Genomic DNA, 17774 nt, shown 5'->3' with positions numbered 1-17774 from the left:
TCAACATTGCAATGAAGAAAATGTATCCACCCCTTTACTGCAAAAGTGTTGCATCTTTCTTTTTAAACCTAAAATTGGAAGTAAAATTATGGTTCTTTAAAAGTGAGAACACATTTTCTATAGTAAATATTTATCAGAAATTATAAGCAGTCTGTTTTTTGCAGCTCTAAAATTTTATTTAGCTGGACTGAAGGCAAAATGTCTCTTTTGATTTTAAAGGTTGCAAACCTTTGGGATAGATCATTAATATTCTTCCTCATTTATTCTGATACCCCTAAATGAAAGCTAGTGCAACCAAATGCCTGTGGCCAACTAATGCCAACTAATTAGTTGGCATTAGTTATTTCAAAACAATCCAGTTTTGAAATAATTTAAGATAATGTTTTGGGAAGGGAGTTTTAGTTTCCACTCTACAATTGGTTTGTCCCAACCAAAGAACTGAATCTTGTTGAAAAAGTTAACCGTATCAAACATTTAGCTGTTTCTATAGTTTGAAAAGTTAAATTTCTTCTCTCTGGCAAGTCGTATATTTCCAGGAAATAATCAAATAATCATGACTGGTTGAAAGGAGAGGTGCAGTTTAATGAAAAAGGTTCAGTGTATTAAAAAAAAGAGGATATTTATAAATGAATTTTTATTTCCAACCTAGTTAAATTCAAATACTGAAACTAAAGCCCACACTTACAGCTCTGCTTGTTATTCTACTGTATTTTCCATGCAGACAGAATAGGTGGGAGAGTATGCAAAGAGGGAAGATGGCAAATAACAAAGGTGACTGCCTTTCAGACAACAGGTTACCAGGAAAATAAAGAGCCCGAGTCTCAGTCCAGACCCGAGTTTAATTAAGTTTGCATCCAAAAGAAGCTGAGACGTGCTATAACTAATGATCTGTGGAAAATGTCTCCAGTGCAAGAATAGTTAAAAGGGGACGCCTTGACCCGGACACGCACGCTTACCCTGATTGAGGGAAACGTAAAACTCGGTGCTTCATTAACCGCTGCAGCACCAACGTCTTGCTAATACCAGATTGGCACCATTTATTTATAGTGTGACTGGAGCGAGAGCACAAATGTGAGAGGTGAGGTCTCCTTTACTCAAATCTCTGAATGGTTTTGCTCATCGACCCGCAGCAGATGACAATCCTCCCGTTGCGTGCAGACAACGTCACACAAGGTCCGTCTGCCACGCTGTCACGGTGAAATCTTTAAAGTCTGTGGTGGCTTCGGTTGAACAGATCCCTTCTTGTACGACTTGTAGTCACAGCCGCCAAAGGTGGTGGCATAAAGACAAACATAAATGTAGTGTCGGTCACGGTGTTACCAATGTAAATAGTGAAACTGCAAATGCTGTCCGGAGGGTGGTGCCAGCAGAAAAGATATGGGGGCATTTTGAATCATAATTCTGTTCATGGAACCATGAAAACTGACAAAGCTGTTTTGTGGGTTTGTATTGATTAAAATAGATACATAAAATCACATTATAAAATTTTTATATGTAACAACACATGGTGGCAACATGTTTTTGAGTAGTTCTGTTACGCTAGTCCCAATTTGTTTTGTAGAGTTTTGTTTATTTTTTGGGGGGAGGGTTGGAAGGATTTTTGCTCTAACTTTTTTAATTTCAGACAGTTGCTATAAAGCATACCCGTGGCAACAAGGTATCACTTTTACAAGCAGCTAATGCAGGATATTATTACAGAAATGTCAGCCTGTTGACAACTCATGTGCTGCATGATGATGAGCTTATCTGGGGGGCAAATACCAAGCAGCTGAGGAAGAACATGAAGCAGAGGCTTTATTTCCAGAGGATTCTCACGAATGTTTTACACTAAAGTTGCTCTCAACTTTCTACCGCTGCTCCATTGAGAGCATATTGACCTAATGTAATGTGTACATAGTTCAGCGGCTGCTCAGCCTCACAGAGGAAAACCCTCCAGAGGCTTATCAGGTCTGCAGAGAAACTAATCGGCTGCCCTCTCCCGCCCCGGAAGAGTTCTTGTTGTGTCAGAAAATCCCTGAATATTTTTTAAAAAACCGTAGCGCTCTGTTTCAGCTCCTCCCCTCAGGAAGGGAAAAGTTAAAACTCACAGCACTTGTTTTAAAAAATAATGTTTTAACTGGAAGAAATGACACAAGATGTGCATTACTTGTTACCACGTGATACTAAAATACGTAAATATTTTTGTGTTTTTCAAATTCAGTTTTTATCTTTGTTTTTTGTGTGGATGCAGTAATTTTATTTGGAATGTAATTCACCTGAACCAACCTGCACCGCATGTGGTTGATAACAAGAATAAAGATATCTTATCTGTACAGTATGTGCAGTCAACACTTCTTTTGCATGAATTACATCATGCACAGTGACATCATGGTCATTAAATGGTCATGTATTCACAGTTTTAGCAGTGTGGGCAGGTGCAAAGTCCTGCTGGGAATTAAAATCTCCATAAAGTTTCCCTCTGTTTTATCTAAAACCAGAGAGAAGCTTGAGCTTCCTGATAGATGACTATAGTGAGTTTGGACTGATTTGATTATTTATTTCTATAAATAAATTTGATCTGTTTGCATGTAAGCAATGTAGAAAACTTCCTCCTTCTACACGGCTTTCCTTGTTATGATTATATCAGTCTGTGATCATCTTTTTTTGACTGCAAAAAGAAGGTCGTCAATAATTGCTTTACCATAAGGAGTCTATAGAACATTTCTGTATTAAAAATCTTTTTTTTCTTATATGACCGATCAGACCACAGACCGTGTTGCATCGGGAGTTTTCATTAGATCATCAAAATAGCTGTAGTAAATAATTGAACTACATCACTACAACCACAATAACATTATGAGTATTTTTATGACTATTCCCAGCCTGTTTCTTTTGTTGTTAAATTTGGGAATACTTCTTAAGTTTGTATTTTATGTTCTTGTGGGAAAAGAAGTGTTTTCTTTAAAAGATCCAGGAGAACACGGTCCCATTTCCTCCTGAACCGAAGGTTGGGTGGATAGTTAACTGATAACTACTAACTAAGTAACTTGTAACTAATCTGTGGCACTATTCTAACTAATTGGAAGACCGTAAAAGAACAACATAACTTTTCCTTTTTATCATGTTCTGGTATGTAGCATCAATTCAAAAGAGAATGTCTGCAAAACAAGGTACTGTGACCAGAACTGATCTGTCCTCAAGGTGGTGCTAGAGAGAACAAATAAAACGTCCAAAATTACTACAATATTGTTTCTGGTGTTTAACTTTCTGACGTCTTCTGTGAAATCTAATTTTGTTTAATCAACCATTTAATCCCATCATAACAATTTATTTTGTGTACAATTTTAAAAGTTTGAATTTGACTCTTAAAACATTAGAAATAATTGGATTTATTATTATTATTATTATTATTATTATTGTTGTTGTTGTTGCTATAGTATTAATGTTAGTATTAGTAGTAGTAGTAGTTTGATATTCATCCATTTATAATTTATTTATTTCCTTGTTTAAATTTTGAAATTTTGTTGAATATTTTCCTGAATTCATTAACAAACATGCAAAAAGTTAAATGGAATAAATTAATTTTCAGAATATTTCAAATGTAAAAGTAGTAAAGAGGTAATGCTAAGTATAATAATGATAGTAATGTTTTTTAATTATTTGTGTTAGTGCATTTCTCTCAACATTTGCACAACAGCTAGTGCATTTTCTCAAAACAACTAGTACAAACTGCAAAACCTAGTTAAGAACCTCCAATGTGAGTCACTTGCTCAAAATGAATCGTTCATTCCTCAAAAGCAAGTATTTATTTCAATGAAAGTGTTGGTATCAGGAAAGTCCTGAAATCATTGTTTATGAACAAGATAGTGAAATTCACGTTCTCATTATGACAGTTCACTCTCACAATGTCTTCGAAAGCAAAAATGTTTGATCTTGGTAACACGACCTGAAGATGCTCGAGACATTTCTAAACATTACTTCCACAATCACTTGAAATCCATAGTTATATTTTTCTACATTGCTTTGGTGCATTTCACTGATCAATTAAGATTCCCATAACTTTTAGTTCAACCTCCACAACATTTAGTAATTTGTTCTGATCATAGTAGCCATTTCTAATTCCTTCCAACAGATTGCAAATCCTTTTGGACATGAATCAATTGCTACCATGTAACTATCTACTGCTTTATATAATTTTCATTGAAAAGTGGAAATGAACTACTCTTCTGAATGCTGAATAGTCAACTAACAGTCTTCAGTTCATTGCGCGAGTCGTAACAAACAAAAATATTCCGCTGGTTGTCAAAATGTGTCAGTTTTTTGCGTTTCTTCGTCAGTCTTTCTTGAAAATGTTTCCCTAATTAAACAATTACTGTCAGGTGAACCTCGGCTTTCACCGGTGAGGACGAGTGTGTGAAACATTAGTTGAAACCAGTGATGTCACATCGAGCGAAATCCCGTGAACCCACAGCTGGCGAGCGTATTTGACCTGGAAAAAATTACAGTATGCAATTTATGTTGTATGTACCCATTCAGTACCAATGTACAATATGTTTGTACTTTACTTTTTCACAACATTGTAAACAAATTAGCATTGCAAACATCACATGCTGTAACAATGTGAGACACACAAATTCAGGGTCTTGTACTCATTTACCTCATGATATAATGATAAAGAAATGCATAAAAATGACATTTTGACATGTAGTTCAACATATTTGCCTGTCATGACTCAAGAATTGAAATGAAGAACATTAGCTTTATAGGAAATGACTATTCAGAAATCAGAAGTACGGTTCATTTTGAATGGCATGACTGAAAATGATATAAGATGGTAGAGAACTGCATAGTAGCAACTGATGCATGTCAAAATGGATTTGCAATTTGTTGGCAAGAATGAGAAACTGCTACTATGATTATCCAGAATGGCTCAATGATTTAAAGGTTGAAATCAGAGTTTTAATTCTTATCAAAGAAATGCACCAAAGAGATTGAGGAAAACTATTGTATTACAATCAGTAGCAGTGGTAAATATATTACCTTTAGTATATGTCTTATATAAATTCTGATTCAGTTTGGCTTCATAAAAAATAAAAATAAATGTACATAAATAAAAATAAATTATTTTCAAAATTATATAGGCTACCATATAATATATACCATGAATTACTACAAACTACTACTATAAATTAAATACTATATATATGTACACACAATGTTGCCAATAACAACAGTTATTATTATTATTAAGAAGTTGTAGTAGCTCTGGTAATAGCTACCAAAATCGTTTATTTATTCAATATTATTAGCTGTATTGTATAACTCCTTCCAACTGACTGTTATTTAGAGAGTCGACATTAAAGTCAAACTCTTATTTCACAAATGAACTCAAAACGACGAGAATGCTCTCTCGATAACAACATTCAGAGATAAACGACACTCCTTTGCTTTGTTGGTGTTGAAGTTTATTGCGGGTTATTCGCAGCAGTTGGAAGGATAAAAGAACGAGAGAGGGAGAAAAAAATCTTTCGATAAAAGTGAGCGTGAAAGACAACAGTGGCTCTCCACCAATAGGAAGCCTCTGGGGGCGGGACTTGAGGCGTCAGCACGTTAGAGTGCACACTGCGCTGAGCCAGGCAACTTGGCTCAGAGTAACAGTAAATCAGACAGAGCAGCTCCTAACAGCTCCTCCAGCTCCTGCAGTGAAACTGTAACCCCCCGTTGCAAGTATTTTTGGCCGCTCAGAGGAACCCGGGTGAGATCACTGCGGTCTCTTTTCCTCGGACACACTCGAAGAGTTGTTCGGCAAGAGCAACGCAGGGACCCGTTTTCAGTCTCCTTTCATATTACACATCTTTAAATTCATATCACACTGGAAATGTCCGAAAACAAGCCGAATGATGAGCCCAAGTTATCTACGACGGACAGGGTGGTGAAATGTAAGTGGGATTTATTTTATTTTATTTTTTTATTATTTTTTTTTTATGTGTTACGGTCTCTGCGTGTCTGGAAGAATTTCGTCGCAGCGGCAAAAAAAAAAAAAAAAAATGTAGTCGAAAAATTGTTCGCTGGCTTATGGAGGAAGAAGGGTGTTAGCCGAGCTGTGACAGCAGCTGTAAACTAGGAAGTGAGGAGAACTTCAGCCTGCAAGAATCTCACACATACATGTTTATCTATTATAAAAATAAGAATACCCTCAAATTACACGAAGCGTTTCCATGTGACTGCGCAGCCTACAGGCTGATGGTCTGGATTTATATGTATATATGCATTTGGTGCACAGTATGCATGCAGATCAGGCATTGCAATCAGCACCAAAAGCGATCTCTCCCCCCCCCCCTGTCTTTATTGTGCATGCACCATCAAACAAAGCTTTATCTCTCCCGTTTTAACAATTGCACAATCCTGCTTGCTCGATGTATGTTTGGTTGTGGGGGTTGCTTTCACTGTTCATGCCACATGGGGTGGCTCTTCCTGCCTCTTTCTGTGTTTACAGGTCTGACATTCCACCTTTGCAGTCTACCATAAGAATGCAATAAAGATAATAATCAGTTCGACTCTACCTACCCAGCTCGCCCAGCGTCGTTTCACTTAAAGGCTGCAGACTTTTAACTTTGAGACAATTCATGCACACAGATAAGAGCTATTAATGCGTCACTGAATGACTAGAGCAAAGTAGGATGACAGAATCTGTGTGTGTTTGTTTGATCCAGCTCTAGCTGCGGATCAGTACTCCAGTTTTTGCTCTGTACACCACAACAGGCATGTGCAGGGACCACATTGGGAAAATGAGGGAGATATTTTTCTTATTTGGGCTGAGCTTCATCGATTGAAATGATTTGAGCCAATAGCTGATCGGGAAGGGGAAATTAGTGGCAATCTTGAAGTTTTAGTGGTTGGAGTAAGCAGCGAGCGGCTCTGTTCTGGCCATATTTCTGGTGGAAAGTGGAGGGTGGGTTGGTGGGTGGAGTGAGTGTTGAGAGATCCACAGAATGTCTTGGGTGCTTTTGTTATGAATTTTTTAAGAGATCATACCCGTACAGTCTCCAGCAACGTGAAGGCTAATGAAAAATGGATTTGACAAGATTCGGCTATAAAGAGATGAAATGGTTTCACTGGGAAACTGGGACTGGTCACGTTAGCTACAGTGCTTTGTGAAAGCATTCATGCCTACTTGAACTTTTCCACGGTTTGACCTGATATCATTAAAAACACAAAGTCAGTGTGTTTTACTGATTATTTGCACGCAGTAATCTTAACTCAAGGTGCTGCATAGTTAGGAAGCGGAGAGAAAAACATAGTGGTGGCAGCATCATGCCCTGGAGATACCCTTTTTTCACCAGGTAGACACAGGCAGGAATGAAATATCACAGGTCTTAGCCATAAGAAGTCCTGTTTGTTGTAGGACCGAAATGATTAATCGTGATTAATCGGTTACTGAAATAATTGTCAACTGATCTATTAGTTGTTAACTGGACTATAGAGAGCCAAAAAGAGGCCATTTGCTAAAACAAGAACATACTCAAATCAGCAATTAAGCCAAAAATGCACTAAAAAAAAATATAGATTATGTATTTAAGATGAAAGCTCTTGTCTGTAATTATGTTCTACCCTAAACACCCCCCAAATTCTGTGAAAAAAGGAAAATAATCTCTTATTAAGCAACTTTTGTTATCCAATTATTAATCGTTTAATCCAAAATATTGTCAGTTGATGTTAAGTCAAGCAGAAAGGGCTGAGCTAGTTATTTTAGCATACACTAAAGGAAGGCTATGTTATTGGATTTTAGGCAGTAAAGTGTTTATTTTCTTATTTTAAAACACAATTGAAATCCCCAAAAAATTCATTTCTGTGTCTGGTTGTGATGCACAGTCCGACTCCCTTGACTTTACAATGCTGCAATGCTTAGTAAAGCTCCGCAATTATCTTAATCAGGTATTGATTAGACATTAGCAGCGGGTTGTCAGTCGACATGAGAGCCCGGATCCAAAAGGCGTCGGCCAGAGCTCCTGGAAGTAAACCCATCTTCTGAGTTTCCAGAAGTGCAATGTTTTTTTTGGGTTGTTGGTTTTTTTTTTTTGGTAATGCATCAGTGTTGTGACAACACAGGACGCTGGCTGCTGTGTACATACAAAGCATGAACGTGGCTGCAGGCTACAGGTGTGAGGTAATTTGTTTTCAGCTGCCTGTTTTGCGACGCTGCGAGGCGTCGGTCCAGCTTATCACGAGCGCGCCGCAGCCACCTGTTTTCAGAAGGCATTATCATAACGCTCCTGAAAGCCAGTGCTGCAGAGTAATTACTCCATCCTCTTTAATCAGCCTCGGCAGGCCACGTTGGCGGGGTCCGCGCAGGGGCGGGGAGGATTCTTCATGTTTTTAAACGCTACAGAAATAAATATAGGAGGAAATGTCAGTTGGGAAGCTTTTCACCTTAATGAACTATGTGTAGAAATCTGGCTCAGTGGTGGACCATTACTCCAGCTTTTAAGGCTTACCTGATTAAGTAGCTGCTGGATGGGGATTAGTCTTGACCTGTGATAATCCCTATTATTTTCCCAAAAGTTCTAGTCATCATCATTGTTAATGTGTTGCTAAATGTGTTAGCTGTACTGTAGAGCTATTTCCAGCGCCGATTGATAAATGAATCCAGTTCTTGCCTGGTCACCGACTAGAACAGAAACAACAGGAACTGAATGAAGGTCCGTGAATTACAGTGGATTTAGCATTTGGAAAGTGGCAGAGGATTTTATCGTAAATGTAGATTTAGCTCAAAGTGCAAGCATTTGCTGGACTGAATTCGCTTTAGTTTTACCTCTTCATATTTCCTGCATATTTTCAAATGTGTCATCATCATAAGATGAGTGTGTGGGATATAAATATTGAAAAGGACTGTTTACGGTGCAATGTCTGCAGGGTATTACACTGCTAATACAGCGAACCCCCATCTATTTGCAGTTCAGTTCTCATGGATTTTTCTGTGGATCGTGACTTCAAATTATTTGCCAAAAATCCACCATTTTGTGCATCTTTTCACAAAACATGTCTTATAATATCTTGTAAAGTTCATATATCCTCAAATTATACTTGGGATGCTGAGTTTCAGAAGCTGAGGAAACGTAGAGGGAGCTAGAGACTCCATAGTGGGGTGAAGGCTCATCTTCCAGCAGGACAACAATGACTTGGTCATTGCACTATAAGTATTCACAAGCCAAAAACAAATCCCTTTTTGTAGGAAAGGGATGTTGTAGATCCAAAATGTGAAAAGGATTTTGCACGTTGGCAAAATTCTTCCTTTTAAAAGCATTGTAAACGAAGGGACGCTTTCTTTTAAAACGCTTTCTATACTTAGCCAAGTTTAATAAATTGAATAAATGTTGATATCGGTGCAGTAAAATAGACTTTTCATTAAAAGTCTCTGGATAGACGTCATTCTGCTCATTAATAAACCTTGGTTATAAAAAGACAAACACGGTCTGTGACATTTTCGATTATAAGAAAATTATGTTCGTAATGATTCACACTTGTGTCATTTTTGAACTGTATTTGTGAGCCGCACAAAATCAGTCCAAAGGCCACATTTGGCCCTCGGGCCACACTTTGGACACCCCTGACTTAGAACAAAGCGTGTATAAGTGTTAGATCGATCCAGCCAGGATGTATGACTTTGAAATTGATGTCCAGATTCTCTCCATCCAACTGAGCTATTTTGCACAGAACAGTGTGAAGGAGTTTCAGCATCTAGATGTGGAAATCTGGTATAGAAAACGCTGTAATTCCAGCAGAAACTGGTTCTGCACGCTGCTGAATACAAATGCAGGCCATGCATTTTCCTTCCACTTCAAAACTACGCTCTAACTTAGAAGTTTGTGGTTGTAACCTGTAAAAAAAAAAGTCCACAGGGTATGAATACTTTTGCTTGGGAATGTAGTTAGTAATTTGGTTGCCATGACAGCAGCAGCGCTCCAAAGCAGAATAAGCATAGTAATGATGTTTTTCCATCGCCGTGCTGAGACGCGGGGCCTCCCGCCTCCTTTGGCTTCTCCTGACGCAGCGCTGGGTGCTTTTCCTTCTGAGAGCGGGGGATGGATGACATCTGACATTTGACTTTTCGGAGAGAAGGGCCCCTGCGCTCAGACCCGCGTGGGCAGGAGAGGCTGTGCTTGATGACAGCGGCGCGATCCCAGCTGGACGGCCCGAGTCATTTATAGCACTGGACGCTAAGCAACGCCTCGTATCGTCGGACCTCTTCCTCACCTGCACACCTGCCTCTTGTTTGTATGCCAACAGCAGCGTTTTTTTTTTTGGTTCTTATCAGATCTGAACGCAGCGGTGTGCAGAAATGAAAGAGTTTTCCTGAAGGTCATCTGACACTGAGAAATATTTACTCAAAAGCTTCCACACACACTTTGCGGCACAGTGATTTTAAAACGGGAATTCATAGTAGTTACCTTTAGTTCTGTGTTGATTGTTTTGATGAGGAATTTAGATTTCCCTCCATAAATGTGAACAAATCAGGACGTTAAACCATCTTTTGTTTTCAGGAACAATACTGTACTTGTAGTTCCTCCTTATGTTCAGTTGTAATTAGTTTTATTTTTTTCTAGCAGTTTAAAACACCCAGACAAAAACATTTACATAAATCTGCAGAGCTAGGTGCTCAGGCGGCTAAGTTCTCATAAACCTAGACTTTAATAATTAGTTTTTAAAAATCCCTGAAAGTAGCAAAAAGAAAACTTTAATGATGCGAAAACAACCGCAAGAAGTACGAAATTCAATTTAAACAACCCAGGCTTAAACAGTTTGGGTTGACGCTATTCTAGCTGCATTTCCTGGAGAAATGTCTTTTTTTTTCATGCTAAGAATCTCATGTTTACCAGCTGATGTAGGTTAAACTGTGTGACATGTAAGAGTTCCTATCTACATCATTTTACTGTTGAAAAAGTAAGAGAATTATCAGATGAAAATAAGTTTATATAAACATGTTTGAGTCATCAAATCAGATTTATCTGTAGCTCGTATATTAAAGAGTAAATCTCACTGCTTAAAATTGGTATCAAGATAGATCATTATGCATCTGAGCCTTCATTCACAGGCAAGTAAACAAAAAATCTGAAATATAAATTTGGAAAAAGGACCTAAAAGTAAATCTAAACCACTAAAACCTAGAAATTATCATTCGATGTTTCCTCTATTTGGTGTCGTTTTACTAAAAAGAGGATCTTCCCAATGATGTAATCTGATTTTTGTTGCTGTTGTGGATTACATTGCAGAAAGACTTATATTTTTGAATTTTGCTTGTAGGTGATTATATTTGATTATATTTTCGATGCCCAAAATGTCAATATTGTATTTGGTCAATTGGATGGCTCTTTACAGCCTTGTTCGGATTTCAGTAAGAAAGATGAAAAGGTTAAGAGGAATGGTTGGAGCATTGTGATTTAAAAAAAGACGAATGAGGAAAATGTAGGTTAATTGCAGCCTACTTTGTGATCACATTATCCCACAATAATACTGAAATTGCATGTTTTTCATATGTCCTGCAGCTCTACTGGAAACGGACGCCCTAGTATTACCAGCTTCATTTATAAATGCTATTTTATGGATGCTATTTAGAATCTAGATCAGTATTTCTGCACTGCAGACAGTCCTGCAAAAATGGGCTTCACACAATATTTCAAAAGTGTTCATAAACACTGGCTAATAATGCTAATAATTTTTGATAGATTCAGCTGAAAACAGCAACTGATCTACACTGATGACATCACTGCTGTTATTAAAACAAACAATGAAAAGATGAAATTCAGTGTTATTAACGCAAACTTTTGTGTTTTTATTGCTTTGGTTTTAAATCAAGAAGATAAACATTAATTTTGGAGTTCTAAGCACGACTCTCAGAACATTTGAATTGGTTGTGGATCCGCCTCCAGCGCCGAGCTAACTGTTTCTTTCCTCTGGACCAGCTAATAGTAAAGCTGAGTTAGCGCCTTTTCCACAGTGCCACAGTCTGCTCTTAATGTGAATTTTTGTTTTCTAGCTCTCATTTTGAGAAATTACCTACAGTACACCCACTATTTCAGTTACACTGGATGTTATTGGAAAGATGTTAACTCAAACTGATTTAATTTGAAGGAAGCAGTAATGATGCTTGTTTGCACCTCTGTGGGACTGAGGCAGCTTTAGCTCCGTTTGTCAACTTGTTGTGTGAGATTGTTGTTTTTCCTGCCAAGTGAAATATTAAGCTTGGTTAAGTATATGATTCATGGTTGGTTATGTCTTATTTAGAATATTTCAGTGGACAAATATCTGTTTGGTTACTATGCAAAAACACTTTGCTGTTTTATGTAGCCAGATTTTTTATTTATATTTTTCCATTGAATGGCTAAAGTAACCGTTGCCTCTCCTGTGTTTTAAAAGGGAGCATATTTAATCTGACACTGACTGGTTACACAATTGATTTGCTGCAACAAAGCAGACGTTTTAGTGGCTGGTTGTCGATAACGTTCCCGGTCAAGGTTAATTGTTTGCACAAGGGAGAAAACCTGCAAGATAAGTGTTATTAATTGTGCTGTCATACTCTGCTATAGAAACTTCTTCAGTATACAATGCAGCTTCTAATTTACTTGTAATAGTCAAGTGAAGAATGTCCAGTGTTGTATTTATGAAGGTGTTTCTTCTGTTGACAGCCATCTTCTTGTACAGTTCTTAATAACAAAAAGTGAGGAGTGAAATAAAAATAGAAAAATGTGTATTTACTCTGTGTGAGTACCACAGGATGAATGTAGGAGCTCTTCTGATAATATGCTAATATAAGCATAGCTCTAGTTAGCTTCAGCTAGACTGCTAAGATCACATGAGCAATAATAAGCAAATATACTAACATTTTTATGTTATCTCAGATTACCTAACATTAGCTTCTGTTTTCATTGCAGCCTGTATAACAGGATTGTCCAAAATGTCAACTTTGGCTAAAGTTTGTTAGCTAAACAGAGTAATCATTTGCTAATATTTGAAAATTAGCATGTTAAGTCAGATAAATTTACTCTAGCGACTGTGCTAAAGGCGGTCTATGCATTGGCTTTACCCAAAATGCCAGCCTTAGTTAACGTATGCCAGTTAAAATTGCTGAAATGAGCTAATATGCTGAAATTAGCCTGTTAACTCACGGTATCTTACATTAACTGTTATGTATATTATGGCTTATATATTAGCTTTAATCAAATTTGCCCAAACTTACCTGTCTTCATGACAGGCCAATGCATGTAAACATTTTGGCTAACAATGACTAAAATGAGCAAATATGCTAATAGGATTGATTCATAGCTAATATAAACATGTTAGCTAAGTTTAGCTAACACTTGTTGCTCTGCTTACATCAGTGTGTGTGTCATCAGTAGCCAAACCTTATCTTAGCATGTTACCTAAATTTTAGCTAACATTAGCATGTAAAGATTTTAATTTACAATAATAAACATTAGCTAATGTTTATCATTGTTAAAATATGTTAAAATGGCAACATTAGCATATAGAATACCAATTAAAATTGTAATATTAAAAAAAAAAAAGTAAACAATATTTAAGTGTTTAAAGAAACCGGAAGCATTTAGCTTTCAAATAAGATGTTAGGATGATTTGAAGTTTCCCCCATTATTTTTAGGGGAATAATTGTAAAAAAAAAAAAAAAAAAAAGAGTTAAATACAAGTATAAAAGTTGTAAATGACAGAAGTTGTAGACAGCTGAAAGTTGTTATATTTAAGTTGTTGAAATGACAGTAGTGAATACAAAAAACACACTTTGTACCTTTCACAGAACACGCATGCAGTGTCTCTGCTGCTCCCACTTACTCTTGGTTCTTGATTGCATGACAGTGCAGGTGTTCAGACCTGAGCTGCTACCTCCGTTAAGTTGTTCTTCTGAGATAGAACGCTCTGTGGTATTTTGATCCGCAATAAGTGCACCTTTACTGCTCATTAGATTAAAGAGAATTAGACTCTGTTGTGGATTTGGGGCACAGAGAAAGCAGTGGATTTGGACAGATTAAGATCCATATAGGGGGATAAAGGCAGCTCTGCTCTGGGGTTGTAATCTGACTCCATGCATTAGCTGCTGCTTTTGCTAATTCATGTGAACAAATGGATGTTGGGTGTTGATGAAAGGAAACGGGGGAGTGAAACTGTTTACCTACGCTGGTATTTTTTGATCATTGCTAATCTAAGTAAGCGCGGTTAGCGGCATATTCAAGCCTTGAAGATCATACTGTTGATTTACCTCCCTTATTACACAATAAAGCTGTATTTTTTATTGCTTATGCAATGTGGCGATGGAGGCAAGTTTTCAATGTTACTTTCTACTATTGTCTGTTCATTAAGAATTGTTATGAGTACCACATGGAGCTTATTTTCTTTGTTTGCGTTGGACAAAACAGAGAAATTACACTCATGATTGCTTGTACCCACAGTGGCCAACTATGACTGAGGAGATCATAATGCCCTGCTCTCATATTTCATGAAAATCATCCTGTGTACAAACAAACCCTCACTACTCCCCAGTTCAGATGGCAGACAGGAGCACACAGTTGGGAACAAAAGCCATTTGGAGCAGAAGTGGCAGTTGTGTGTCATTAGATAGCTCTTTAGAGTGGGTCACCCAAATTAATCGATACAGTGTCTGCTGCGCATTTAACCGCGTGTTGGGCAGCCAGTTTGCAAAGAGAGGGGGAGGAGAGGATGACACCGTGAACCGGGAGCAGGAAGGGTTGCTAGTTCGGCTTATGGAGCAGGGCCTTTGGTTCCCACCAGGAGAGAAAGAGAGGGAGAGCGAGCTGCAAATGCACTGCAGTTTGTGTTTACATTAGTGCAATCGTGTTCACACAAACATTCGGGCACGCATGTGTGCACATGGGTCACTTCAAAGCGAATGAGAAAGCCGACGTCTGGGGAAATCAGATACTGGAAAACTGTTTTTTTTAATCAGTTGCTTATTTTAAGGAAGATTTGTGAGACGAATGTATCCAATTAATAGCGACGAATCGATTATGGAAATAATCATCAACTAATTTAGTAATCGATTAATCGTTAACTGAAGTATACAGATTAAAACAAGCGGTTTGTGTCGAGAACAACTTAGTCAGAGAAGTCATTATGCTAAAGCTGTACAAAAAAATTCTACATTTTGCATTTAAGATATAAAAAAGACCTTTGTCTGTAAATATGTTTTACTCAAGTGGCATCATTTAAGCTCCACCTCATTCAAATTCTGTAATAAATATGAGAAAATCTCCTATTGAGCACGTTTTGCTATCCAGTGATTAATTGGTTAAACCAAAAAATATTGAGCAGGTTAGTCCTACACCGTATTGATAAGTTAAGCAGAAAGTATTTATTTAGCTACAAATGCATCTTTTGAGATGAATCATGAAGCGTTCACTAAATAAATGTTACGTTATTGCATTTTAGGCAATAATATGTGTTTTTTTTCTTTAAAAAATTAACTGAATTATTTGTTTATTTGCATCTCTTAACATTGTATAAATTGGCGTAAGTGGTAAAATGAAAAATCTGCAGAATGGACCAGCTTTTAAATCCAATTATTAATCATTAGTTAATGCAGCCCTAATTTTTTGACCAATTTCTAAAGTGTAGTTTATGTAAACCTATGTAAAAACTAACTTCTCATATGCATCATGTGTCTTTCCACATTAAATTGGAGCATCGTCACATTAGTTTGGATATTAACTGTAGGCTGACATTTATTTAACTCCACAGGTTCATACATCCTGCCACACATTTAGACGTAAAAGGGACATTCCCCCGTTTTAGACCTCAGAATTGACTCTGTGGATTGGGACAGGCCCCTGCGTTCCGCTGTGTACCAGATGCAAACACAGACACACTTCTGCATCGTGCCGGGCGGGTATTTGTATTTAAATATGGGCAAAATGAGTAAGCCTGTTTGTGGGCTGCGTATAAATGGTGAATTAGTAGACTGAGAAAAGCCACTGCACAGGAAAAGATGGCTTTGCAGCAGAACAATGTATGGTATCTGTCGGTAACTGTCTGCTCTCACGGCCTCTGAATGTGCAGGATGCGGGGATCCGCATCTTGATTTCTGTTTACAAAATCCAACTTCTGGACATTAAAGTGAAACCTTGACCAGAAATGGACAGAAACGGGAGCAAATCATCTTTTAAATCACCGCACTGGAGCAAATCCCACACATTAACGCCTGATTTTCTCATCTCATTCAACGTGGCACACTCATTATTTATTTCTTTTTTCCTCTTCTGCGCCTGTTTGATAAAGCCAGTCGGTGCCTCTAACTGGATCTCACAGAGAAGTCCCAGTTGTCTTCAGGGCATCGCTTTGCTTTCCACTGTCGGTTTGTTTTGGCGGGAGTTTGGCTTTGGCACATTGCTTAGGAGCATGAACAGCCAAGATGGCAGCATCAACAACGTGCATTCAGACATGCAAACCCTCCCCAAAGTTGTTTCTGGCAGCCGACGAGCTATAGTATTTAAAATCCAGTGACGGATTCACTATGTTTGACTTAATACCGGGGAAGTGAATCATATCAAATGTCTTGTACTTTCCTGTTGTTTTCTGCAATAACTCAGCAACTGACTTAAAGGCAATGCAAAGCTGAATTGGTTTGCCGTTCTGCACTATAATGTGCATTACTCTCAGCAGTTTGAGCCTCTTAGTGTTTCTTTTCTTCCCTCCCACTCCCTTTTAGCTCATATGTTGTCTTTTAACACATTTAAATTCTTAAGAAAGCTGTTTTAAAGCTGTTTTGACCAGCTTTGTGTAATCTTTTAATGTGGTATTTAACGGATAGTTTCCCAGGCTTTCTAAAACACATTTTTTAAATTTAACTATAAGCTTTGGCTGCTTCTCTTCCAACCCCCCACTCATTTTGGGTTGGTTTATCTCAGCAACTGGACAGAAAAGCTTCTCAGAAGAAGGAATGTATTGGCAAATTATTGGTAAAATTGCTCTAATAAGCAACACCACTTACTGGTGGCTTTTGGTTGTTTCAGAGAAGACTTGGTGTGAGTGAAGCAGGTCAGAAACAACTTTCCAGAACTGGGTCTGACCTGAAATGATGTGAATCATCAGCTGTTTCCTTTCTCAGCCTGCAGCTGACTGGCATCTTCCCAGATATGATTTAATATCCCACATCTCCCCAGAGATGAAAGTAATTCCCGGAAAGTAGCCCCTCTGCTACAGTTTCTCTCCCTGCAGAAAGCCACCACAATAATTTATTCTTGTTTGCTTCTTGTTCGCTCAAATATCGAATTACAAATATTAAAATTAGGACCGCACCAATCGTTCAGCTGACCCCAATTTCCTGCATTTCGGGAGCCGATACCGATCTTATCTACCTCTGCAAAGGTCTGAAAATCAACCACTGTCGCCTGATACTAAAACAAGTTTGTATTGTTTCATGGGTATCGTTGAATAGTTTTAGATAAAATAAGATTGGAACATTGGAAGTGAGCTTCGCGAAGCTCTCGATTTACCGGTCGATCTACGTTCCCACCCTCATCTATGGTCATGAGCTTTGGGTCATGACCGAAAGAACGAGATCACGGATACAAGCGGCCGAAATGGGTTTTCTCCGTAGGGTGGCTGGGCTCTCCCTTAGAGATAGGGTGAGAAGCTCAGTCATCCGGGAGGGACTCAGAGTAGAGCCGCTGCTCCTTCACATCGAGAGGAGCCAGTTGAGGTGGCTCGGGCATCTGGTCAGGATGCCTCCTGGACGCTTCCCTGGTGAGGTGTTCCGGGCACGTCCCACCGGG

General features: G+C 38.1%; 1 protein-coding gene across 5 annotated transcripts in view; it reads left to right on the top strand.

Annotated features, from left to right (window-relative positions):
- The first annotated feature begins 5597 nt into the window (after positions 1 to 5597).
- LOC116732205 (serine/threonine-protein phosphatase 2B catalytic subunit alpha isoform) overlaps positions 5598 to 17774 on the top strand; it is a 95902-nt gene continuing 83725 nt past the window's right edge. For 2 of the 5 annotated variants that reach the window (XM_032582240.1, XM_032582238.1), the window contains exon 1: positions 5601 to 5918. In XM_032582240.1, the coding sequence (XP_032438131.1) occupies positions 5858 to 5918 (61 nt within the window). In that variant the 5' untranslated portion in view covers positions 5601 to 5857. Of the gene's footprint in view, positions 5919 to 17774 lie in introns of all 5 variants that reach the window. The other 3 variants (XR_004341736.1, XM_032582237.1, XM_032582239.1) reach the window with 3 other exon arrangements.

The sequence above is a fragment of the Xiphophorus hellerii genome, chromosome 14 (genome assembly GCF_003331165.1).
Source record: "Xiphophorus hellerii strain 12219 chromosome 14, Xiphophorus_hellerii-4.1, whole genome shotgun sequence".
NCBI lineage: Eukaryota > Metazoa > Chordata > Actinopteri > Cyprinodontiformes > Poeciliidae > Xiphophorus > Xiphophorus hellerii.
The sequence above is the reverse complement of the archived record's forward strand: the minus strand, read 5'-3'. Positions and strand labels throughout refer to the sequence as shown.